General features: G+C 30.6%; 2 protein-coding genes across 2 annotated transcripts; one reads left to right on the forward strand and one right to left on the reverse strand.

The window, feature by feature from the left end:
- Positions 1-336: 336 nt before the first annotated feature.
- LOC123293014 lies at positions 337-18,565 on the forward strand. The gene is made up of 3 exons (XM_044873728.1): positions 337-393; positions 15,222-15,495; positions 15,636-18,565. The coding sequence occupies exons 1-3, from the start codon at positions 337-339 to the stop codon at positions 18,563-18,565; spliced, it is 3,261 nt and encodes a 1,086-aa protein (XP_044729663.1).
- Positions 18,566-25,872: 7,307 nt separating this feature from the next.
- Positions 25,873-26,672, reverse strand: LOC123291999. The gene is made up of 3 exons (XM_044872497.1): positions 26,521-26,672; positions 26,164-26,377; positions 25,873-26,097 (listed from the first exon to the last, which is right to left on the reverse strand). The coding sequence occupies exons 1-3, from the start codon at positions 26,592-26,594 to the stop codon at positions 26,020-26,022; spliced, it is 366 nt and encodes a 121-aa protein (XP_044728432.1). The 5' UTR covers positions 26,595-26,672; the 3' UTR covers positions 25,873-26,019.
- Between the last annotated feature and the right edge of the window lie 985 nt (positions 26,673-27,657).

Here is a 27,657-nt window from a genome sequence, read left to right on the forward strand (position 1 = left end):
CTGTGAGTAATTAACTCTCAATTCACAATGATTCTGAAAATTTTACAAAAAACGAGCTTAAAATAAGGGTGAAAAATAACTACAACACGACACTGATATTAATAATTAACTGTATATGTAAGTGAAAGTACATTGTATCCGGGGTATTACACTTTACCCTACTATTTTGTAAATGATTTAAAAAATCTATAAATGATTTAAACTGCATAACTAATGGATTTCTATCGATATTAAGAAATCATTTATCAGTAATAAAATTCATATGTATTCTACTATTATTGTGTTGAGAGTTTCTAAAAGAATGATTTATGAAATCATTAAGTACTGATCTAGATTATGTATGGGCAAACGTGGCTCAGAGAAGTTCCTTATACTTCTGTATCTAAAATACGAGTAAGACAGTGATAATCAAAAATTCGAGTAAGACAGAGAGACAACATTTTTACCTATCTCAGTCCTATAAAAGAAACTGAGATAGGTAGAAGAGTCGTATATCCGTCTCGCTTCCACCTCTATGATCAATGCGGACTTGGATAAAGAGACACACAATAAAATTTATGGCACACAATAAAATTATAAAAATGGTGACTTTGACTTAAAATAACTGGCAGGCATGGGAAAACGTGGCTTAGAGAAGACACTCAGACTTCTGTAACTAACATACGAGTAAGACAGTGATACCCTAACCAGTGACAACCTATATACGAGTAAGACCGAGAGACAACTTTTTTCTTCCTATCTCATTACTATTAGAGAAACTGAGATAGGTAGAAGAGTCGTATACCCGTCTCGCTTTTTCCTCTATGAGCAATGCGGACTTGCATAAAGAGACACACAATAAAGTTATAACAATGGTGACTTCGACTTAAAATAACTCGCCTGATCTAGACTATAGACTGGAAAAAAAATAAAAAATCTTTTTTTTTTTTATTTGATGCATAGTTTTTTTGTAATTTGTAAAAAACTGAACTTTTTAACCCCCTAAAAAGGGGGTTAGGCTTTTTCCTGAGAGTTCGATTTTTTGGTACGAAATTTTTACAACCTAATAAACAACTATGGCAAATTTCAAAGATGGGACATTTTTTTCCTTTTAGTTAGATATTTAGTTTCATCGTACTATGTAAAAATTGAAGATTTACAAAATCGAGTCTTCTCAGTTTTTCTTCAAAATTTTTTTGTTATTCACTGTATATCATTGACAGCTCAATGTAAGAAAGAAATTACAAAAAGCTAACAACGTCAAAAAGATTGAAAAATAATTTTTTCTTTGCCCATTGCCTGCTTCAATTTTCGATGCAAATCTCCTGCCAAGTTTTCTAAATGTTCATCCAACCTCGGTGTCCCATCTTTTTGGACAGATTTTATACTTTGTTCTAAAATAGTCGGAAATCTATACATTTTATATATATAAGCGATTTACCACTGACTGACTCATCACGAAATCTTTGAAACTATCTGTCCGATTAACTTCAAATTTTGCATACTTACCTCTTTCGTGACATAGACGTCCACTAAGAACGGATTTTTCGGAATTCCTATCCCGACAGATTTTCTGTAGTTTGTTCTTTTCTGTTCTGTAGTTAAGTCTGTAAAAACAGTCATAGAGGTAGAAGATACTGTTCACTATCTTGTCGAGTTTCTACACACACTCAACCCACCGGGAATCCCACCTCATATTCTTCATCTAAAAATTGGTGCACCAATAACGTTGTTGCGTAATTTAAATCCCCCAAAATTGTGTAATGGCACCAAACTACGAGTAAAACCATGCTAAGAAACGTTATCGAAGCAACAATTTTTACAGGAAAGTATGAGGGTATAATTGTATTCATTCCGAGAATCCCTCTGATTCCATCGGACTATCATTTTAAATTTAGCCGTTTGCAGTTTCCAGTAATATGTTGCTTTTCGATGACTATAAATAAAGCACAAGGTCAGAGTTTAAAATTAGCCGCTGTAGACTTACGAAGTAACTGTTTTTCTCATGGTCAATTTTATGTGGCGTGTTCAAGAGTGAGGATCTCATCGTTCTCCAATCAGATAAACGTACGAAGAATGTTGTTTACAGAGAAGTTTTGTAAATGTAAGTAAAGTATTTTACAAATTTTATGTATCTTTATCCATTATTATGAGTTTCATATACATGAAATGTTATTAAATGTTAAAATTAAGAGAAATAAATTAATGTGATGAAAAATGGAAATGTAGTTGTTTAATAATTTAATAGATATAAAAAATGAATAAAACAAAATTCAAAATGTTTTATGGTGGCAATTTTTTCTTGGTGTAGGCCTACTGGGGATCTCGCCACAATAAATAACGGGCACACATCCTAATACACACTACCTCATCGGTGATGTGGAAATCTGTGTATTCCCTGACTGGCACTATATTTTCTTATTTAAAATTTGAAAAATTTACAATAAATATCAAATCGAAATTAAACATTTCGTTAATAAAAGAAGTATAGATTCACATCCAAATGGTTAGTGTGCCCAGCAAAGCGGACGGAAATCAGCTAGTAGTTTAATATTAGATACCTTTAATCATTTAGAATCTTTCATTACATTAATTATTACATACTTTCAAAATAAAAATGGTAGTTGAAAAAATCTAGTAACCATATCAAAATAAGATATTTAATGCAAAAAAAAAACCTGATGTGTACACCGCATGACTACCTTGTATACTTATAAACAATAATAATAAAAATGGAATCTATGAAAGTCCAAATGGAAATTTATATTGAAATCGGAAAATCGAAAATTTTAAACTAGAAATAATATCAGTCTTAAATCAAGATTTCAACATTCTACGGCTGCAGGTTTTGAGTTATACACCTATTAGTTATCAAAAATTTTCAACATCGCTACGATCAGGATAGTACAAAAGGAGAAAGGAAAGTAACTAATCATCTTTAACTAAGAGAAATATCAAAAATTTTGTGTCTCGTTACTTGCAAGGAAGAAAAAAAAAAAAAGTAATAAAGTACGCAGCTAGATGTTAAAAAAGTCCCAATACAAAAATGTTTACATTGCATGACCAATGAAAACTAAAAACTGCACATTTTTTAACTGCTTCTTATAGATTTTACACACAGAAACTCGGTAACTTATTAAAAAAAACTCATCAATTCAGGTTTTCTTTCAAAATTCTTTTCAAAAATCACGAAATTAATTAGAAAGATAATAGGAGGAATGCTGACTCAATGTAGTACCTCATAGTTTTAAAAATTGTCGTGATCACATCTCAACCAATTAACGATACCTAATTAGTTTGTGATAAACTTATTCGCGAAACACAATATGAAAAGCGAAAACGTGCTTGGAAAAGCTTCAAGTGGTCGAAGAAAATGTTTCAAAGACAAAAATTATAAACATACAATTTAAGGATTTGTTTCATCCCTACTATCATCAAATACAATTTCAGGGGCTAGCATCCTACTTACCCCTTCAATTAATCAAATTTTTTTGCCAAGTTTTGCCAAGAAAACTGGACGAGATAGAAATAAATAGATATTATTTTTGAATTCAGCACTCTAATAAACAAATAATTTACCAAAAAATTTTTTGCCAGCCAGACCTTTTCGAGTTAGACAAGTATACATACATATTTAGTGATACATAAATACATGGGTACAGAAGCCATGCCAAATCTAGTAACAAGTGAAATTTACAAAATTTAAAAAACCCCAGACTTATGAAATTTATTCCTTGTAAACCGATTTTTGGAAACTTAGCAATAAAATGTTCTCAATCGAGTCGGTTCGAACGTTTAGGGGCTACGATGCCACTAAGAAACACACAGACGCACAGATAAATACTTTAAACTTATAACACTCCTTCTTAAATCAATATCAAAGTGATGGTCAAGGACAACAGATGAGATGAAAAGGATACTTAGAGAGCTATCATTTTCTGGGGAAAATTTTTGGAAATATTTTAATTAAAATTGAAATTTTTGAGTTGATTTTGTTCTTTTGAATTATTGTTTTGAATTACCTTATTATTTTACCATTTCACATTTCCATAGTAATTATTTATATGTTAAAATTATATGTCATGCCTTTTCCAAACTTAATTGATTTCGAAGATCATCGCCAATTTTTAATTTGATTTTCGGGTATGTAACTCTAAGCTCGCACTTAAAACATAGCCAAGAACACTCTCTGTTAAATTACCTTTCAAATGAAACCAAAAAAATGAAAATCGGTTCATCCGCTTAGGCGCTACGATGCCACAAATAGACAAACACACAGGCACACACACATAGCGGTCAAACTTATAACACCCCCTTTTCTTAGTTCGGGGGTTAAAAAATAGATTCATGAATACTCCAAATGCATATTTCCATGGAGAACTCAAAAAATTTTCGCGATTACAGTACTTGTTTTACCTACTTTGTACAAGAAAGTAACTGCAATAATTTTTTCTCTAATATTTGAATAAAAAAAAACTGTATCAAGTGATATTAGTGAAAGCAATCAATATTATTTTTATGAATCGAAGAGAAACTTGAATAAAAACAATTTGGTGGTTTGTTATAGTAAAATTTATTAAATGTTGAAGAATTATAGCCCGTCACGTGCCATCAAAGTTGCTCATACAATCTATGATCATTTTGGGTGCGTTTTTCCGTAAATTTATTTCAACAATTACTACGTATTTTTTTCTGTCCATACCAAGATATTATTACTTTTTAAGACCCAAATATCTCAAAAATAATATTGGATTTTTTTTACTTAAGATGTTTAAAACGAACAAATGCGTTGATGTTTATCCGACGTTTTTTTTTTTTTTTTTTTAATTTTGTAAATAAAAATGCTCTGAAAAAATTATGTTAATATTATTTTTGAGGTATTTGAAACATGATATTTTAGAATTTGGCGAAAAAAACTTACTTCAGGCGTGCGTAACAATTGTTAAAATTGATTTACATAAAAACATATAGACAGAAGTCTATGTCAAGTCAGTTCATTTTTTGATGCCATATGACGGACTATTAACATTCTTTATTCGAAAAAGTTTACATTGACATTGTCATATCAAAATTCTCTAATTTTTTTAAATTTATACATTAAAACTTTTTTTTTCAAAATTTTTATTGCTTTACTGAATTAAATCAGTTAAAATTTTACTATCGCTTTCACGATTGATTTTTATTCTGTAACAAGAAGTAATTAATAATTTTCATTAGGTATTCATGCCGGATAAGTACTTTCTTCTCTCACTGTTTTCCGTGGTCCATTGCGTGGACAAATACATTTGTCATATACCCAAAAGAAAATTATTTTGTAATTACATGAAAAATCGAGCAAAAAGTAATATAAAATAATCTGCACTCGTTGCTGAATATAAAAGAATAAAGAAACTTTTCCAAAATAAATTAATATGCATTAAAAAGTAAAATAATAACGATAATATAATGCAGTTAAAATTATTGTTATTTTTGGTGTCGGTTTCAGCCAAGGAAACAACTCTGACAGAACAGTTTGCTACATTAGCTTGGCTGACACCAACTCCAAAAATAACAATAATTTTAACTACATCATATTTTCGTTACTTTTTTTTACTTTCTAATGCATATTAATTTGTTTTGGAAAAGTTTTTCTTTTGAAGTCGGTTTTCTTTTTGTTTTGTGATTTTTAGTGAATCTGAAGTACATTAATATGTCACTAAAAAACGAATCGAAATCAGTTGACGTGATATTGAATTATTCGCCCTCTTGTCGTGCATGCTATATGCAAATTTAAGACATTTATAGTTTTCTCATGGATGCCGTTGTCAGAACTGGGCCAAAATTAAATGGGACCATACGGGAAGCACCAGCTTTTCAAACAGAGAAAATCGGTTCACCCAGTCGAAAGTTCAGAGGTAACACACATAAAAAAAATACAGTCGAATTGATAACCACCTCCCTTTTTGTTTGAAGTTGGTTAAAAAATGAAGATAACAATCCTTAAGAACCTCTAAATAAAATTAGCTATTAATAGAAATTTGATGTAAGCGATGGGGAGGAAAATAAAAACTTGGTAAAACTATAGCAAGACCAAATTTAGAGTCTGTTAGAGATTCTTTCGAAAATTGCACCCTGTTTGTATAAAATTAAAATAAATAAATGTTAGCATCGCTTTTCAAAATAGAGTAGAAATGGTTTTTCTTTAAGATAACCAATATCCTGATCAGTTATTGGATTCACCAATTTATTGAATTGAACTTAAAATAAATTTTTTTTTCATAATCCAATACCCAGGGTCCAAAAAAATCGAAAAAAAACTCAATTTCATTAAATTCGACATGCAAGGTACGAAAAAAAAAATGCACAAAAACAAGTCGTGATATTTAATGATATACCTTCAGTATAAAAAGAATTGTCATTCAGATAATTTCTCTTGTGCAATTTTTTTATAAAATTTAATAGTATCTACCCTTAAATGGATTATGTATTCTATATTCCCCTTATAATTAGTCGATAATTGTCTAGTATAATTTTTTATAATATCGTCGTATTTTAAGTATTATCATAGCAAAACTAGAAAAAAAAAATCATTATATCATTATTCTATATCAAACTAATAATTATATAAAAACAAGTGAAAACAAACAATTGACTGAGTTAATTGTTGAAATACCATGTATACATAGTGTTGATGATGCAATCGTTTGTTTTTTGACGTCATGTACCTAAAGAAAGATATCCACTCTTAGATACGTTCATAACTGATATTCCCGTATTATATGGGAACGTACTATAAAATTTGCACCTAATTTGCGTCCTAGTGGATAAACAGTAATGTTTACAAAAAAATATTTCAGATAAAAGTTGTTTATTTTCTATAAGGAACATTTTTTACTTTTAAACTTTTTTTCTATCTCTAACGGTTTACAAGATGGGTCCTAAGGACCCAAGACCAAGACCCGATTGACCTATGTTACTCATTTACGAACTCGACCTCACTTTTTACGTCCTAAGCACGCTATAAAAATTTCAGCTTGATATCTTTTTTCGTTTTTGAGCTATCGTGCTTACGGACAGACCGACAACCGGAAATGGATGAATTAGATGATTTTATGACCACCTATACCAAAATTTTGTTGGTAGCATTAAAATTTTTAAGCGTTATAAACTTGGGACTAAACTTAATATACTATGATATATTTCATATATACATGGTATAAAAATAATCATAGTATGGTACACTGTTGTACCTTAACCTTAATGATATCGACTTTGGATCATCCTTTGTTCTTAATATATATTGAGTTTGTTATTTTTGGCTCGGCGTAACTAAAAAGACGGATTTAGGCTTGATGCCGCCCTGGGCACGGTTTGATATGCCGCCCTTTTTGCTTTGTGAGTTGTTATTTTCTAATTTTTTATGGATAATTAAATATAATTTCAAATATAAATTATAAACTTGAATATAATTTTTCAAAATTAAATAATTAACATTTTACTTAAAGTTGTTCGGCTGTTTGAGCAAAAGTACGGTGATTGATCTTTTTTTTGCGGTAAATGATAGTTCAAAGTCTCTTGATCACAATAAACACAGTTTTGGGGCCTCTTGCGGGGCAAATTTTTTAATTATTTCATTTTAAAATTGCCATTTTTAACATTGTACCTTATGGAAGAACTCAGAATAATGTTAATTGTACAAAAATTAGTCAGCGAATGTAATCATAAAAAAACTTTGGTTTTTGACGCTTTTTCGTTTACAAATTTACGTCATTTACATTTATGTGATACAAATTGCCTAGTTTACGATATTTTTAGAGAATTTTCTTACATTTTTAACGTCAAAGGTAGCACAGGACTGCAGTACGTCCTTAAATGAGCTGGCGGAACAAATGAATGTAAACCTGGTATGTGTACCGGGACACAAGGACATTCCAGGAAATTGTGAAGCCGACGAGCTTGGCAGAAATGGCAAAATGCTGCCGGACACAAACATCAATAAATACCCGAGAGTTCCATTTGCGAACTACAAGTTGCTCCTGAAAGAGGATATCTTGAAAAAGGCCAATCTTAGATGGAGGGAAGAACGTACTTGTGGTACTACAAGACAGATATGGTCTGAGTACAATCGCAGGCGTTCCGAAGTTCTTATATCTTAGGATACTGCAGTGTATCACGACTACTGCAGGCAGCAGGAGCTGTCACAGTGGTGAAGAGGAGGAGACAAAGTCTCATCTTCTCTGTCACTGCCCAGCTCTTGTCATGAGTAGATGGACGTACTTGAGCCAGCCTCTCTTTGACGACCTCTCCGACCTAAAGTCAGTCGACGTCTGCTGTCGACCCTTCTGCTGTTCTTAAACAGTTCCAAATGGTTCATGGAGTAGTGGCCAGGGATGGGTCAACCCTTTTACGGTATCACAACGGACCCTATGGTTCAAATGTATCCCACCCCAGGACAGCCACTCTAACCTAACCTAACTATGACCTAAGGCACAACACCATTCCTTTTTATACATATTTCTGCATTTATAAGACTGTATGTAAATTTTTATAGAAACAAAAATGGTTAATAATAACTATTTTATTCTACAGTTCATCGGAAATCAATGACCAATTATATTCACCTCACTAACTTATATTTTCAATTGTTTTTTGTTAACTCTTATTCAATTGTTTTTATTATGGTTGACAATTTTTTATTTTATTTTATAATAAGTTATTGATAATTTAATTGGACAAAATATCATAATTTATAGACTATTAATAATTTAGTAGTTTATGTATCGATTTTGAATTGTTATTTACTAATTGTATAGATAGATATGCCCTTGCGCGTAGGCACTTCAAACACGCATGAGAATAAATGAAAATATTTTTCCCATTAATACTTAGCTGTTAGTTTTGGTATGAAAATGATGATTCAGAGCTAATCTATTTTCTCGAATTCGAATTAGACCGAATCGCTTTACCTTGTCTACATTTTTGATACCAAAAATAGCATTTATAATCGAACGTCTGCTTTCGATTTTTGATACAATTTTATCAATCATGAATTAATACCTGCCTCTTTAGGCAAAAATGATTGTAAAGTTGTTGTACAGAAAAAAAGTGGTGATTTCGGAAAAATCAATGATTTTCCATGTTTTTCCACAATTTTTTTGCAATTTACTCGAAAAAATCAGGTCAGTTCAAAGTTATCGGTCGTAAAGATGCTTAGAAAATTTAAAAAACCATCAAAAACACGGGAAATTTTACATTTTTCAGAAAATATGAAAAATAAGAAAAATCGAAAAAAAATGTTTATAACACAAATCGATTGAACATTTTACGCCCGATAATTTTAGACTAATCTATTTTTTCTCTAAAATGCATAATTTTCGAGTAATTGTGGAACAGGTGAAAATTACAAAATTTAAAAAACTCCCGACAAATTTTTCTGGTACGAAATTTTAAACTCGCTCTTGAAACATATTTAAAAACACTCTCCATAATATTACCTTTTATCTTAGAGCTTTCTCCAAACTGAACCGATTTTCAAGATCATCGCTTATTTTTCAGTTGTTCCGGGTACGGAACCCTATATTCGAACTTGAAACATAGCCATCTCCATTAAATTACCTTACAAACAAACGATACAAAAAAAGTTAAAATTGGTTCATCTGCTTAGGCGCTACGATGCAACAGAGAGACAGATACCTAGACATAACGGTCAAACTTATATCACCCCTTTTAGTTTGGGGGTTAAAAACTCTTTTTTCTCCGCAAATGAAAATTTTTATTTTACCGGTAGAATGAATGCTAGAATTTGGCATTTCTGTACCCAAAACTTCAGTAAATTTCGCCTAACTTGTAGGGACTATAATATCTGGTACGGGCATAAGCGCCATTCTGGCAGGAATGAGGAGAATAAGGGTTACCATACGGGAGCATACGTACACTCGAATTTTTGGTAAACAGAATTTTAAGATATTAGACATTTATAATTAATATATCTATAAAATAAATACTTTCAATTTTAATATAAATAAATTAATACTTTTAGCACCTTACTTTATACAAATTATTAAAGAAGGGTAAAAATATATTATTTCAATTTTTATTTAGTGGGTGGGATTATATATAAATACTATTTCGATATGCTTTTTAAAATGGTTTGTTTCAAATATTTAATTTATAAAAATATAAACAAAGAAGTGATTGATTTTTAAAACAATAATATTTAAAGAAAAAAATTACGCCAATGATATTTCATAAATATAATTTATTTAAAATTTATTTTTTATAAAAAATAAATTATTAAAGAAAAGTGTTTATTTTTTTTTAAAATATAAAATGCTTTTTTATCGAGGAAATGTGATTATAATTGTAAGTTTTATTTAAAAATTTTCTTAGTATGTATTGATTGATAGGTATTTTAGTTTGTGAACATTTGATTTTCTTTACTCAAATGTAAAGAAAAACATTAAAGTGAGTTCATGTAAATCTGTACATTTTCTTTTGGATTAGGTAAATTGGGTTAAATGGGATTAATGGCCTACATAGAATAAAATAATAGAGTGATTTATACAGAGTTTCCAAAAAGTATCTCTTATTATTAAGGATGTATGAGCATGACAACAATGTTTGATTTAAAGGCTCAAAATTTGTTTGTAGGTAGTCTTTTACTCAAAGAATATGTGGTTAAAATTTCAGCTTAAGTAACCCATGCAAATTTTTAAGAAAAAAGTCATTGAAAATCGATATAAAATACATTGGCTCTTATGGAGGAATCTCAAAAAAGGACAAATTTTGAAAGTTTTTGATAATTTTCACTTGGAGTGAATGAAAACGAATAAAAAAAAAACTTTTTAATGGAAAGTAAACATATAAGCAATGGCATAGAAAAGAAAAAAACCAATTGTCTCCATTCATATAAGGGATGTAAGAGCAGGGTAGATTAAGGGTTGAAATTATTTTTATCTTATTTTCAACAATAAATTTTTCGATATGTGTCTTGGTTTTCGAAATATCGAAAGCTAAATAATTAAACAAAATTTTCAATTTTCGATATTTTGAAAATTAAGCCAGATATCGAAAAATTTTATTCTTACTTTTCGTCTTATATCGTCAAGTAATAATATAAATTTATCATCAAAATTGAAAATATCTATTTTTAAATTTGTGCCCCCACTACCATGCTCATACATCCTTAAATATACGAAAATTTTTAAGTTCCTTGAAGGTTAAGTTAAAATTCAAGACTAGAATCATTTTTCTCTGAAGGGGGTGGGTTGATAAGGGCTATTTTCCGACCAACACACACTCGCAAAAAAAGTTTTGATTTCCAATTTTTATTAAATGCATTTGTATTCTTAATGATGTGTATTTTTTTATTACATGAAATATTTCCTGTAAATAATATAGTAATTAACAGAAATTCTTGCCAAGAAAGAGGGTATTTAGAACTTTTATGTATCTACATTTTTGTAGCATTTTGATCTTTGAATTATTTTTTTATTTTTACGAAGAGTCCACTGAACCAAAATAAAACAAGTTAAAACAAACAATTGACTGAGTTAATTGTTGCAAATACTATGTATATACAGTGTTGATTACACAATCGCTGGTTTTTTTACGTCATGCAAGTAAAAAAATGATAGCCCCTCTTAGATAGCCACGCATACATACATGTCACACACATAACTGATATTTCCATATAACACGTACTATATAATTTGCGCCCTCACGGGTAAACAGTGATGATTACGAAAAAATTTTGTTTATTTTTTTATAAGGAATATTTTTTACATTTAAACTTTTCTTCTATCTCTCTTCGTGATTTTAGGAACACCTACGCCAAAATTTTGTTCTTAGCATAAATTTTGTTAAGGGTTTGGGACTAAACTTAGTATACCTTGATATATTCGACGATAAATGTTGTTTTTGTGGACAAAAATGGCACGATTTTCGGAAGAAGTGGCAGAATCCGTGTAATACGACATCGGATTCAAATTCAAAAACCAAAAATACATACTAGATGACAATTTTAAGTTCATTTCCAACAAATTTTGGGCTTACATATGCCTCCTGTTGGGGCTAGGTTACCCCCTGTGACTAGGTTAACTTGACTCAATGTTCCTTAGGGTTCTATAAACACGTTACAAAAATTTCATTAAAATCGGTAGATACTGTTTCCCAACTTTTTCAATGCATTCCGGCTTATTAACTATTATTATCGTTTTTTCATTGAATTTCGTACCTAAATAATTTGGCATTCTCCGGTTTATACATTTTTTTTACTTTATTAAATATATCAATTTTTATAGTAGATAATAATCTTAGAAATTGTTCAATTTTCCGTGTCCTTAACAAGACCTCCACAAAATTACTATAGCCTACCTAAATGTTAATGCGACACTGTTGGTCTCAAAAGGTGATTTGGTGATATAACATGTTTACTGAAATTGTATATTGTACTGTTGTGAAATGTTTTTTTTTTTGTGTTTAAAACCACTGAATCGTTGCATTTATTCATTATTGAAACTAATGAAGAGGAAAGTTATCTAAATTTTAAAATGCTTCGCTAGTCAACGTATGAAAATCTGATATCTATTATCTTTGGCAGAAAAATAATAAATATTATTGAGGGAAAAGGATATAAGACGAACTAATCGCTAATATCAACAAAGCTGACAGTTTCAATTAGTTCGAGTCTGTTGAACGAAGGGAAAAATTTCCAAATAATTTCAAGACAAATCAAATAATTTATAGGTTCAAAAACAACTCATAGGACAAAGAATAACTGGATACGCAAAAGTTTTGTGGGTTCTAATATGAGTTTGGGATTAAACTACAAATCTTTGAGGGATCGATTGAAGAAACTCCTGAATCCTATGCTCTCGAAAATGATTTTAGTGGATGTCTCAGAAACCACTTGCCCAATCGCCAAAGAGACCCGATTTTTTCTATATTTGGGTCAAAATTACTTAAGAAAATGATTTTTATCAAAATCGGAGAAAATCTAATTTTCCAAAAAAAAATATCTTTATGAATTTGATCAAACCTGGTAAACACAGTTATTTTGATCCAAAAAAAATGTAAAAATCAGGTTTATTTAACGTGCGTAGTTTTTGAAATATCGCCTAAAATCATGTTCGAAAAGCTTTTATTTCGGAGTGACTCCGGAGATAGTTCGAAAAGTATTCGAATAATCATCAAACAAACAACATTTTTGTATTTTAGCGTGTCTAAGCTTGCAAGTCGCCCTATTAGCTCAGTTGGTTAAGGCGTAACCAATTCCGTCCGCGGTATGCTTAGGGTCGCGGGTTCGATTCCCGCCGTCGCAACAAAATTAATTTAGTTAATTTTGTTATGGGCTGATGTAGTGCATGGTATATGCATGACGGAGATGCACTCAGTCTATGAAATTGAGAAGCTGATAAATGAAATTATCAGCAGAAAGGTGGTAAAACACATATATGGTATCACAATGGGCTCTATAGCCTAAGGGTATCCTTCGTGGACAGCCAATAAAACCTAACCTAACCTAAACTTACTAAAAACTCAGTTATTGTGAGTACATCCATTGATAATTGGATAGTGTGTATAATTTGGTTAAACATTGATAATTACGAAACCTTCAATTATCCCAAATATTAATAAAGTTCATATTAAAACGGATCTATGGTTTTTATTGCAATTTAATGTTAATTTGTTATGGCAATCATTCAAATTATGTATCAAAATAGAGGTCATTTTATAAAAATTAGTTCCACAATTAACGTTATAAGTGAAGCCCCGTTACATCCAACAATATGCGGATACTGCAATATCTTTATGGCAAGCTGAAACAGAATTTTTGAATACGCATAGCCATAGACTTTCAAAATTTGCTTACAATTTCCTATTTTCGAAAATAATTTATCTCTTATTTTCTGAGAAATATTTAAAGAAACTTTTTAATTTGTTATCGTAGAATTACATAATTTCATTTTTATCCAAAAAGAAAAAATTATTTGTTTGGGTTTCTGGATTTTCTCGAAATATTAGGATTTAAAAGCCAAGAAAATTCCACCATGTAACTATTTATTGGGCAGATATTATTAAGAAATTGTGTGAGAAATTGAACGACATCTCAAGTTTCTTGAGGTTTATCGAAATTGGAGGCAAAGAATTTTTCTGGAGTTTTTTGAAAAATAAATTGTAAATATATCCTTTGAATAAATGTAAAAAATCAGGATCAGAAACATTTTTTTATTTCGAAATTTGATTTGAAGTTAAGAGTATACATTTATTTGATGAATGTTAAGGTAGCCCGGCTGTTGTGTGGTCAACTGTGTAGTCAACTAGGCAATTTGTATGACGTAAATGTAATAAAATGCTCTAAAAAAATCGTAAATGCGTCAAAATTTGATTTGAAGTTAAGAGTATACATTTATTTGATGAATGTTAAGGTAGCCCGGCTGTTGTGTGGTCAACTGTGTAGTCAACTAGGCAATTTGTATGACGTAAATGTAATAAAATGCTCTAAAAAAATCGTAAATGCGTCAAAATTTGATTTGAAGTTAAGAGTATACATTTATTTGATGAATGTTAGGGTAGCCCGGCTGTTGTGCAGTCAACTGTGTAGTCAACTAGGCAATTTGTATGACGTAAATGTAATAAAATGCTCTAAAAATATCGTAAATGCGTCAAAATTTGATTTGAAGTTAAGAGTATACATTTATTTGATGAATGTTAAGGTAGTCCGGTTATTGTGTAGTCAACTAGGCAATTTGTATGACGTAAATGTAATAAAATGCTGTAAAAATATCGCAAATGCGTCAAAATTTGATAAAGATAAGAGTATACATTCTTTTTGGAAAGCACCCGTAAGGTAATTTTTTTTTTTTTTTGTGCATAAATAAAATCTGATGATGAAAACTTTTTTGAAGCTCAATCACCGATTAATTTTTGTACAGTTATCATTATTGTGAGTTCTTCCATAAGTTACTGTGTTAAAAATCACAATTTTAAAATGAAATAATTCAAAATTTTACCCCTCAAGAGGCCCCAAAACTGTATTTATTGTGATCAAGGGATTTTAAACTATCATTTGCCGCAAAAAAAATGAACATTCATCGTACTTGCTCAAACAGCCGGACCACTTTAACACACTAATTTTGGCCCAACAAAATATGAAAATTGGTATTTTTTATGATTAGCCGAATATTTTCTTTTGCATTGGTACTTTGAGACATGAATAAAAAAAAAATAAATTTCATTTATTAATTTAATTTCTATGTTAGGTATGTTTATGCTTTCTCCAAATACATTTCCACAAAACAAATGGACAATATTACAACGATGATTATCGTGTAACAGATGATGTCGAAGAAGATGATTCGGGAAAATATTCAGACGATGAACCACAACAAAAAGATTACACAAAATATTATGCAAATGATAAATCATTACCGTTTGGCACTGTAAACAATGATGGAGAAACTGCAGCTCAAACAGATGGTCAAGGATTCGTAACACCGCTAGATTTTAGTGGATTATTTACTGATTCACATTTTGGTAAAGTTTTGAAGTAGTTTTAAAATTATTTTCATTTTTGAAATTTCAATAATTTGATACCTTTAAATCGAACGTAATTAATTTTAATTATTGCGTTTTTTACGAAAGTTTTTTTCCAAAAACTATTTTGTCTTTTATAGGATTGGGAATTGGTGCAAGTAATGTCAAAAATGTATTTGCTGCCCAACCTTTATTTGGACTGGACACAAGTGCATCCACAAATAATCATACAGGATTTGTTTCCCCTCAGGAATTTAAATCAATATTTGATGTTGCCTCGTCAGCGTCTGAATCAGGTTTCCGAGCAAAAGATTTCCTCGCTCCAAATTCCAACCAGGATAGTTTATCAAGTTTTTTTGCATCACCCTTTGATAGTGAAAAAACTTTAGCACCATCACAATCCAAAAGTTCAAATTTACATAACATTAATCCAGGTCCACATTATCCAGGTCTTACTGCCCTTCCTCCCACTGAACAATATAAAAAATCATCATCAAATTACAAAAAATCGAAATTGAAGCCACAAAACTATGACCCAGAAAGCGAAGATTATTCAAGTGACTATGTTTCTCCAACAATATCTACTGATTATAATGCTCCATATTCATCGAGTACATTTTCATCGGACTATAATGATCCAACAGAATTGATTCGAACTACGGTAGAACCTCATTACGGTAAATCAAGTTACCCAACACCAGCTTCATTAGAGACATTGGGAGCTAAAAATCCATATTACCCAACTAAACCTAATAAATATATTTCAAATACTCCCTACCAAAAATATAGTTTCCAACCAAGCAATAAATTTGATGTTTTATCTGGCACAGCCTTACCATCAAACTTACCCTACACTAAATTTCCGGCACCAACGCTAAGTGCAAATCGTGAAGACACCGAAATAGTGACGAGGAAAAAATGCCGTAAAATTGAAAAACCTTTACCTACCAAAGAATATGGTGGCCAATCATCACGTTTTCGTCGTCAAGCAATGACATGTTTTGTATGCAAGGATGCAAAATCTGGTGAAACTTACGAACAATGTTCGTACACATCCGAACCGAATCAAAAAGAATATTTCGTTGGCCAAAAATATAGTAATCATGATGCCAGTCCTTCACAAGCGACAAGTTTTCGATATAAACGGTATGCAAAAAAATCGAAATATGTCAAGAAACAATACGATGCTGAAGGTGAAGCCGAAGATGATCCATATGGTTTAAAAGATTTAAAATATTACGGTTATAAATCGCAACCATCTGAATTTACTTCAGCCACATATAAAGCACCAAGTTTTAAAGAATACGACCATACCCATGAAGACGACAAAACTTATGATGATCCAAATTATTATTCATTTGATCCAATTATTGAAAGTTATGCAGCACAACAATCCGAACAAGTGAAACAAGATGGTGGCGATTGTGAAAAAGTTGAAAAGGATTCAATGACATGTTTAGTTTGTAAGAACCCTAAAACTGGGGGTAATTTTGAACAGTGTTCATATGCCTCAAAACCGCATGAAAATAAATATGCTTATACCAAAGAGAAAAAATATGATAGTAATGATGACGATAATGCGGAAGATTCAGAAGAAACCGCACAAAAACCAGTTGTAAAACCAAAACGAACACAGAACTCGCGAAGAGGTAATAGAAGGAAGTCAAATGAAGTTTGTGAAGATGTTAAAAAAGATTCGTTAACATGCAAAGTATGCAAAAATTTAAAAACCGGAACAAAATCAGAAAAATGTTCATATAGATCGGAACCAGATCCAAAAAAATATACATATAAAAATGAAAGACGGTATGGCGGTAAAAAACCAAAGCAAGATCAAAAAGAACAAGAAGGAGACGCATCAGAGCATAAATTAGTAGGTGCATCATCCAATAATCACGAACACATCAAAAATATTCCCAACGACTATGAAATTCCCGCTCATTTTGAGCGATCAATTAACGAACAAAAAAAACTTAAGGAAAATGGATTTCAATCCAGGAGTTTTGATGTAAGTGACAGTGAACATGATAAAACTGGAGATAGTTCAAATGATAAAGAATATTATGAACCAAAATCATCAAAAAAGGATAAGGATGAACATTACGATTACTTCGAAGATCAATCTAAGGACAAAGAAGATGATAAAAAAGAATCGAGTACAGATGATAAAGAATATCATGCAGAAGCCCCATCAAATTATGAAGATTATTTTGCAAAAATTTTCCCAGAATATGCAGCAATCAAACAAGCGGAACGTGAAGAAGAAGAGGATGGTGCGGCATCTGAATTAAAAGATAAAACGGAAGAATTTAAATATCCAGATGAATATTTTGCAGATAGTTCAAGAAAAAATGTCGAAGAGGTTTTAGCGGAATTTGCAAAAAAAGATCGATCTAATTGTAAAAAAGTAACAAAAGATAAATTAACATGTTACATGTGTGTGGATGAACACGGAATTAAAAACGAAGAATGTATGTATGTGACGGAATCACAACCAGTACAAAAACACATGGCGTACCATCGTGAAAAAAATTTTAGGTCAGTACCAGAAAATCTTCCTGAATCATCCTCTAACATAGATAGTTCTGCATCTCAAATTATTTCATCTAACATTCCAACTAACATAACGACCACACTAAAACCTACAACCACTATATTACCATCAACTACTTCGAAACGAAAAAATAAATTTAAAAAAGTTGGCCGCACTAGTGAAACTGTTACTGAAATACAAGATAATTATTCATTAAATGACTTTAAACCGACAAAACGACCAAAATTAATAAAAAGATCTATTACGGAAGTAGAAAGTAGAACACTTAACCGCAAAAAACCATTTCGTAAGGCTGAAGAATCGCGTAAGAAGGAGAAAAAACAAAAAATTACTGAAAGTGATAAGGATCCTGAACCACCCACACCTGTGGAATTTCAAGTAGAAGGGTCTGATGGTGCTTTTGCTTCAGAATTACAACCCGTATATAGTAAAAAATTGGGTATAACATTACCAGCTTTTATGCTAACAAGATCTGAACATGAAGCTTCATTTGATGAAGCTGTTGCATCGGGATAATTATACTAATTTTGTAGATTCGTCATTATAACATGTCATTTCATCATATTTTCATTAACATGCCTCACTAGTTTCGAGTTTTTTATGAACCAAATTTTATGATTTTAAATTTCAGACACAAAATTTGAATGAAGCAGAATTTACAACGAATCAGTACCTAATAATTATTATTATATTTGTAATTAAATGTTTTAATTACTTAAAAATGTTTAAATTGTTATTCTCTTGGGAGAAATGTGTTATTATAAAACGTATAAAATTTTTCTCTTTGTTTTCTTTTTAAAATTGTATCCTTATACCCTGACCTAAGTGCCACCATTCTGGATTTCGTTCCTATAAATAATAAACGTAAAATACCTTTTTTCGTTGAATAAAACAATAGTTTTTACAATAAAATGCGAACGAGGACTGAAATGCGAAAAAATAAACCAGATTGAAATGGCTATATCTATCTCGGTCAGTTTTTAACCAAAACAATTTTCCAGCATACCATTTAAAAGGAAATTTAATATAATTTCTTTTATCTGCGAAATGCATATACAGTGGAACCTGGTTAAGTGAGACATCAAGGACCTGCAAATTTGTCTCATTTATAGAGGTATTCTACTTAACCATTGTCTCAGATATCCAGGTATAAATAAATATCTGTCTCATTTACAGAGGGTTCCATAAAAAATAGTAGATGTCATCCATACATTTATATTATTTTGGTAAATCACAGTCAAAGTGATTAATAATTATTAATAATTATCTACTCCTCTCAAACATCTTGGAGTATTAGATTTTCCGATTAATAGGATAAGCAGCTTTTCAGTTCCCGACATGTTAGCACGCAGAAGTATTGTAACGCGCTCTTTCCTAAGTTTTCCGCAATAACAGGATTCATATTTTTAGGTGAAATTTTTATCGGATAGACACTTATAAAATAAACCCGCTTCGCCTGCGTTAAAAATATCATCAACAGATTAATTACGCAGAAGAACTGTCAGATTTCAATCCATTGGCTACATTTGTTAACATTAACAGCGTTACTTTCTCCACAAATTCCTTTGAAAACTACACAGTTTCTTTTTTTAAACCCTTTCCACCAACAATTTTTGCAACAAAAATTATGAATACCGAGCCTTCGCGCGAAATCTTATGCCCTTTCTTTAATCAACGATCCTTTTACAGGAAAGTTTTTGTTACGAATTTGCTTGACCTATGTTAGCTACACCCGTTGTATTACAGTAATCTTAGCCGAAATGCTGTATAGTCAATTGCATGTTTGGAGGGAAGCCCAACTTTTTGGTTATGGTTAGAATGATCAAAGATAAGTTTAAATTTGAAAAGGCAGGATGTATACCTCTTGGGGGAATAATAAATAAAAATGAAAAAAAGGAACACTATCATAATAGAAATGGCAGGACTTTTCTACTGACAGGGCTGATTCGACCCTTGTCTGTCAGCACTTCCTTATGGTATCTACGCTTTGTGGTTACATACAGATAATTATCTCCTTTCTCGATTTTTCTGATAAAATAATATGATCTTAAATCATTAGCGACTGAACTAGTCGAAATTCGAGACAAGCTCTGTGAAGGGGCAATAGAAAAAGCGAAGTCTCTTTGTGAAAAATGGGATATTAATACAACAATACGTGTAAGAAGACGCCGCAAAATGCCTGAAGAATTGGCTAGAGATAAATAATATTAAATATGTATCTTTTGAACTAATTCTAGATGATCATATACATTTCAAAATCTAGTCTTCTTTCCTCAACTACATTTTTTGTCTCAAATTTAAAGCCTAGCTTGAATCTATGATTTTATTTTATTTTATTTATTTATTAATTTGCGAGTATATTTTTTATATAATATTATATGGTTTTCGAATGAGTGAGGGGGGGGGGGGTGCGCTAAAAAGGTATTGTGCCCCGAGCGCGAATAAAGCACGCTACGCCACTGTTCTTCACTATAGATTTTAGCGAAAAAAGTGCCTCTATTTTATACAAAAAAGAAGACCGTAAATATTTTCTCAAATATTTTATTGATTTACTTAAGTAATATTTATGATGTAGATTATATACATTATATATTCTATAATAAATTACAGCTCTAATAGAAATGCCTTTTTTCACACAGCATAAGTAATTCGTGCAATTTACTATTAATTTTGGATCGAATTTTATCAATTATAGAGCGGAAATTCATTTAGTATACTTTTTCATTAACGATGACAAAATTACATTACATACAACCAAGAAATATAAAATTAATATAATTTGAACAACTGCTGGACAATAAAATTGAAACTCTGACACGGGATCTTACATAAAACAAACGTAAATTGTGATAGTGTGGGTAAGAATTTAATAGTTATTTACGATACAAGTAGATTAAAAGCATTATTAACGTACGCATGAGAAATTTTCGCAACGAGTACGAAGCTCGAGCTCGCTATCACACGTATATCGTACAAAACTTTATCTACGCCTCTGTATAGAGTAAGAGCCAGCGCCTGCCAGACACACATTAAAGTATAAAAGCTGAAATTTTTTTTGCGTATTCTCACTGGTGTAGGGACCAATCTTTGGGGGCTACAAACCTTGACTAACGGTTCCTTCGGTAGGTAGCAGGTAATCAGGGGCGCAGTACCCGAGCTCGCTCACGTTAAAGTATAAAAGCTGAAATTCACACAGAGTGTTCAAATGACCATTTTAAGTCAATATTGAAAAAGACATATCAATCCATCCAACTAACATTAGAAGACATATCGGTCAAATATTCAATAAGTAAATCGTCATAGTTGTATAAGCCATAAACGGTTAGTGATACAAAAAAAATTAGTTTACAAAAAAGTAGGTAATTTAATTATCTACAATAAAAGTTATTACCATTTTTGGTCTAAAGCGCACGGTTATGGAGATATAGCCTAAAACGGTTTTCCTTAAAATGGAGGCACTTCCCCCGCTTATTTTTGTAAGGATTTTGTGCTTATACATTCAGTACGTGATACTGAACATATTTAAATAATAAAATAACTCTTGCAGTGAAATAAGTTCATAATCATGGAAGAATTCTGTATTTTTGCATTTGACCTTCTACCACGTCTGGGGGAGTGTAAACCCCTTTGGATTGATCTGTCTTTTTCAATATTGACTTAAAATGGTCATTTGAACACTCTGTGTGAATTTCAGCTTTTATACTTTAACGTGAGAGAGCTCGGGTACTGCGCCCCTGATTACCTGCTACCTACCGAAGGAACCGTTAGTCAAGGTTTGTAGCCCCCAAAGATTGGTCCCTACACCAGTGAGAATACGCAAAAAAAAATTCAGCTTTTATACTTTAATGTGTGTCTGGCAGGCGCTGGCTCTTAGTCCAGTAGTAACTTGTTATTAGTTTAGATTTTGACAGTAATTTGGCTAATTTGATGGGTTGAAAATGTTGTTTTCTTACGCGGTTTTTTAATCAGTGCGCCGAATCGATTTTGGAAATCTTCGTATGAGATTTTGTTCGAAATCTTAGAATCTATACATACAATCAACAAAAATGAATTCGATTCTGGGTCAAAATTGCATTATGTACTAAGTTTTATCGAGATACAAATACATTCTCGATTTTTTGCAATTTTCCTAATTGGAAAAGTCATAAACAACTTTTTGTTCGCGAATTTATAAAACTCGGTATATAGGTTAATTTTGTCTCAAAATCCTGTTCATTTTTCGTTTGTTCGAATATTTTCGAAGGTATTACATACTTGACAACAAATAATTTAAATTTCTTGGTATTTTTTTTAAGTGTATCGGTAATTTCGAAAAAACAAAAATTTGTTTTCAATTGATAAAAAAAAAAAATATTTTATGAATTAATGATGATATGTAGTTTTAAAGATTTTATGAATAGCTTTCTCTGATTTCCATAGTGATTGCGATTAATAACCACATACTATCAATATCAATTTTTTTTGTAAATGACTCTATCCAGAACATAAATAAGGACATGAAACATCCAACGCCGAGATATAAGCGCCCGTGGCTAAATTTAAGTAGTCATCGGTCGCTGCCTTCTTTGTACTGTACAATTGAAATTGTTTTCAATCACTTTCAATTGATTAAAAGCAAAAAACAAAAAATCAAAAACAGAAGACAGTCTGATGCGCAGTACAAAGTATGCAACCTCCGAAGATTAGACCTCGCCCAGATAGGCGCCTTTTTTTCTGCTGCCCTCTCCACTCTAGTTTTACGTCCTTAATATATATGTTCTTGGACACTACACTTACCGGCGCATACGTGCGATTTTATAGCCAAGCAATATTTTGAAATACTTTTTAGTGATTTTTTTTATAGACGCGATTATACGATTCACGTCTCTAAATTACTCATCAATTTATCGTACAAATTAATTTCAATTTTATGCATTCATGATCTAATTTGAATAAATTGTGAAAACACTAGTCGTGGTTACAAAATACTCCACTCTTTTATACCATGTATATGAAATATACCAAGGTATACAAAGTTTAGACCCAAGTTTGTAACGCTTTAAAATATTGATGCTACAAACATAATTTTGGTATGTATTATATGATTTTATCAGTTATATATGTGTGACATGTATGTATGTGTAATGTGACAGAGTAATCAACACTGTTTATACATGGTATTTCAACAATTAACTCAAACAATTGTTTATTTTCACTTGTAAATGTACGCTATCTCTGTAAATTTGGCACCCGCCATGAATTTTGTTTCTGTAAGAAAAAGATAGGTTATCAATACATAGGGATGCTAAGTTTACAATCCGTCTAAAAGAAAACGCATGGTATGAGCGGTGTATTTACGACTCTTCGGCCATTATCTAAAATAAAACCTTTAAATTGATCATCAATATTTTTTTTTAAATAATCGAATCGTTTTCTTACATAACATTAAATGAGGGCTTAATAATTATTTTTTTAATCCGACATAGAGTCAATGAATCGAATCACAGCCATATCATTCTTAACAAATACATATACATAGAAACATTGCACAATATTTAAATATTAACCACTAAAACCAAGATAATACAAGGTGATTCAGGTCTTTTATTTAACAGGTCAGGTTTTAGAATTTCACTTAGTGAAAGAAAAAAATGAACATTTTTTTACAGTCTGCAACAGAAAAATGTATAACTTCCGGGAAAAACTGGATTATATATCAGAATATCTATAATTATTTCTTTTAATCAAAAAATGGTAAAACTGAGATCATAATAGATTTAGTTATATCTTAGTAGATGCACACACCAAATAAAGGGCACATTGTCATAAACCGTACAGAAAATCGATATTAATTTTTCAAGAAAGACGTATAAAAGGATGATTGCTAAATAAAATATAAAAAGTTTTTTTTATCATTCTCATTTCAACTCTCTAATAATAGTAATTTCGATATCGTAAATGTCTTTTGTGAAAAATTCGTATCGATTCTGTGTACGTTTTAAAAGAAATGAACTGTCAAAGTCAGTGTTTTTGCCAAAAAGAGATTTTCATTTTTATGCACAGTTCTTAATTTTGGTATGATTTTAAAGCTTAAAACTTGTATAATATTGATAAAAGTTTTTTATATAAACGGTAAAACATTTTTAAAAGAACTTATTGACTAAAAAACCAACATTTATAACGACTTCCTCATATACCAAGTAGAAACGGCTGTTTTCAATAATTAATTTATCGTAAACCGTACAGAGAATCAACTTGAAATTTATACAAAAGGCGAATTAAATACTCATTAAATGAAATGACATAAAATAAATAGTTTGAACCTAACAAATGTCCTTGAATCTGTTTTGAGCCCTACATAGTAAGGCCTTATATGGATGTTAGTCCTTTCTCAAAAGTAAAAAAATAAAAATTAGCGTCAAATGTAACTCATTTATTTTATTCAAAATATGAATCACCTTCCATTATTTGTGTTAAGTGTAGCTAGCATTAAGAATAATATTAGATTATTACAAATTTTACAAACACAAAACAAATAAATGTTGTCTATTCTTTACATTCATACCACTTCCTTGCATTAAAAAGAAAATCGCTTAGTTTATAAAATAAAAATATTTTATTTAATCTATATAATGTACTTAAATTTAATTTAGGCAAGTGTGAACTTCGAACGTAAATCGAAAATTATTATAAATTCCATATTTGTATTATGAAACTAAACTTTTTACATTTATTCCAAATTTGTTGTGTACTTCAAAGTCAAAGCTTCTCATATATGATACTTTTAATAACTTTTATTATATCAGCACATTTTACCACTTAACTTATGAGAGTGAGACTATACACTTCAATGGAAAATGCCATTACGTATTTTTCTTTCTTTCTATTTTTCAAATTATAAATTCCGTTTAGATTGCATTCCAAAATTTATATAGAGCAGGCGCTAGAGAGAGTTGAGTGTGCAAAATCTGAATACCGCATTTTGTCAATTGATTCTTTTTCAGAAAAGCTTAAAGATTAGTATTCCGGATGTTGCCTGAAACCCTATTGGTCCAATATTTGTATATCTTTCCCCCTCCACAGAAACAGTCCAATGTCAATTTTTTGAACCAAATAAAGCGATCCGGAATACTAATTTTTAAGCTTTCCTGAATAAGAATCAATTGACAAAATGCGGTCCTCTAATTTTGCACACCTGCTATCTAGCACCTGCTCTAATATAAACGATTAAAACTTTATATTTTTTGTTTTAATCATAATTAGGTCAAAAATTTGTGCTCTAAGGTAGAATTACTCGAATTGTTTCAAAATATTAAAACAAGCGCATAGAATTTTTCAAGAATTAGCAACCAAAAAAATTTTTGTTTTGTTTACAAAAATATTTTGATATAAAAATCCCGCTAATGAAAGAAATAAAGATTGGAATGCCATGAACATAAAAAATAAATTTTAAATATAATTTCTGTTAAAAATATCGCTATACTTTGATTTAGACTTCAGATTACTTTAAACTATTTTCTTCTATTTAAAATATTTAATGGATCGTCTAATTGTTAGAGAATGAGAAGCTATAAATATTTAAAAATTATAAACAATTTGTACAAGAAAATTTATTGAAATTTGAATTCAATTGTTCATCTTTCTTCGCTTAATGATAAATTTTCTACTTCAAAATTTGACAGTCAACTAAAGTAATTGCAGTTTAATAAAAATATGATTAAATAAAAAAAACAACAACATTTGTTTTTTATTTAAACAAATGAAAAATTATTTTAAAATAACAAAATAAAAACAAAGTATTTTTTAATCTTGCACAAATGATTTTAAGTAAATATATATAATTTTAATTAGCAAATAAAATCTGAAAATAGTACTCGTTAGGTTGTAGTTAAAAAGATTCATTGGTGAACAAATAACACAATGAAAAAAGATACAGTTAAAATTTATGCGAGAATAAATCTTACATTATTTCGTTAATGTTTTTATAGTACTTATGCACTTCTTTCTGTTTCATTTGACTGTTTTTTAGATTTTAAACGAGCACTACGCCTAACTGGTTGCTGCTTCATCTGTAAAAAAAATGAAAACAAACTTTTTTATCACATTCTTTTTTTAATAAATTTTCTTCAACTTACAACTTTTGTTAAACTGGTTTTTGTATCGTTGATTTGCATAGGCGATGCTTTCCTTTCAGCTTCAACATGTTGTAACCATCGTTCAATCATTTTTCTTTTGTTTACTTGCCCTCTAGCATCAACGATTTTCAAATATTGCTCAATTTTAGCATTTTTGCGGGCTTTGATAATATCCTCTTCAGCTTGTTTCTCCAGCCTTCTTACTCTTTGTAGTCTAAGAAATAGCATTAGTATTTGCTAAATTACGAGATTATTTAGGAATTTAGAGGTTTGATTTTGGGGTTAGATTAACATCTTTAATATTTTTATTTTATTAATGCACAAGAATTAAATTTATTTAATTAATTTTACACGAACCTTCGTGGTAATAAATCACAAATATTACAAATAATTAATGCCGCAAGAACTTGTTTTATTTTATGACGATTCATAACTATACACTTTCAAACATATTTTTATCATTTTTCTTTTCATGTATACTTTTTGTCCATCATTTTAACTAAGCTGTTTTACCGACCGAGCGCGTCAAATTTTGCTAGTATATTCTGTACTCATAATGCCATCTTCACGAAAGTTTTGTAACAAGTGAGAGTAAAATTGAAAATTTTATAATTACTTTGAAAATTTAGAATTTGGTAATTTTTGTGAATTGGATTTGAATTCCTAGCTATTAAACATATTTAAATATTTAATAATATTCCGGAAGATAGACTCAAAAAAAACGGTGCTAGATAACTGTACCCATGAAGATTATAAAGAAGGAGAACGATCGTAATAGAAAATATTGTCCCCAATATTTTGAAAAAATAAGTGAGGCGCTGGGATCGCTAAGTTGTATCATTAAATGCGGGCTGTTGTGCGCTAATATACTACTTACCGACGACAGCGCGGCTGGTGGCTGAAAATGAACTATAAATTCTACAAATTTTCAGGGACAGGTGCGCCTAATGCTTTAGTACATAGCGATCGTTCTCCTTCTTTATAACCTTCATGACTGTACCATAGACCATTTCATTTTAAAATCACGATTATCTTTTGTTTCGGACTAAATGATTTACATACATAAAATTGAGGATTTATAAGCAATGTGATAACATGATAAACAAATTTCTTCTATTTTAGTTTAACTTATTGCTGTCAATCCGAACCAATTAACTCTGCACTTGCGCTTTTGACATGATCAAAAGGCCTATTTAGAGATTTTCGATCTCCATATTATAGCCCCATATCAGGGGAAGATTCTAGGAAAGATATTAAACACTAAAAACTTAAATAGTTCCGAGGAGGTTTTTTCGATATGGCTGCATCGCGAAACATGTACAAATAGGTAGGTAAACTATTTGTACAAAATTTCGTTCGCCTGCCTCTAACGAATCTTCACTCCGATTGAAGTTAGGTTGACTAAATTTGGTGTAAAGTGGCAGATATGTCTATCACTGTTTATCTGTCCATGGACGCAATGCAGCCATAAAGAAAGTCTCCCCCGAATAAATT

This window comes from Chrysoperla carnea, chromosome 2 (genome assembly GCF_905475395.1).
Source record: "Chrysoperla carnea chromosome 2, inChrCarn1.1, whole genome shotgun sequence".
NCBI lineage: Eukaryota > Metazoa > Arthropoda > Insecta > Neuroptera > Chrysopidae > Chrysoperla > Chrysoperla carnea.

Bases quoted from the DNA above. Each gene is read 5' to 3' on its own strand.
- LOC123293014 (XM_044873728.1), top strand. From the start codon at position 337: ATGTATGGGCAAACGTGGCTCAGAGAAGTTCCTTATACTTCTGTATCT. The intron at 394-15,221 runs GTAAGACAGTGA...TTTCTATGTTAG, and splicing joins CTTCTGTATCTAAAATACGA to GTATGTTTATGCTTTCTCCA. The intron at 15,496-15,635 runs GTAAAGTTTTGA...TGTCTTTTATAG, and splicing joins ATTTACTGATTCACATTTTG to GATTGGGAATTGGTGCAAGT.
- LOC123291999 (XM_044872497.1), bottom strand. From the start codon at position 26,594: ATGAATCGTCATAAAATAAAACAAGTTCTTGCGGCATTAATTATTTGT. The intron at 26,378-26,520 runs GTTCGTGTAAAA...GCTATTTCTTAG, and splicing joins TGTGATTTATTACCACGAAG to ACTACAAAGAGTAAGAAGGC. The intron at 26,098-26,163 runs GTAAGTTGAAGA...TTTTTTTTACAG, and splicing joins AAACCAGTTTAACAAAAGTT to ATGAAGCAGCAACCAGTTAG.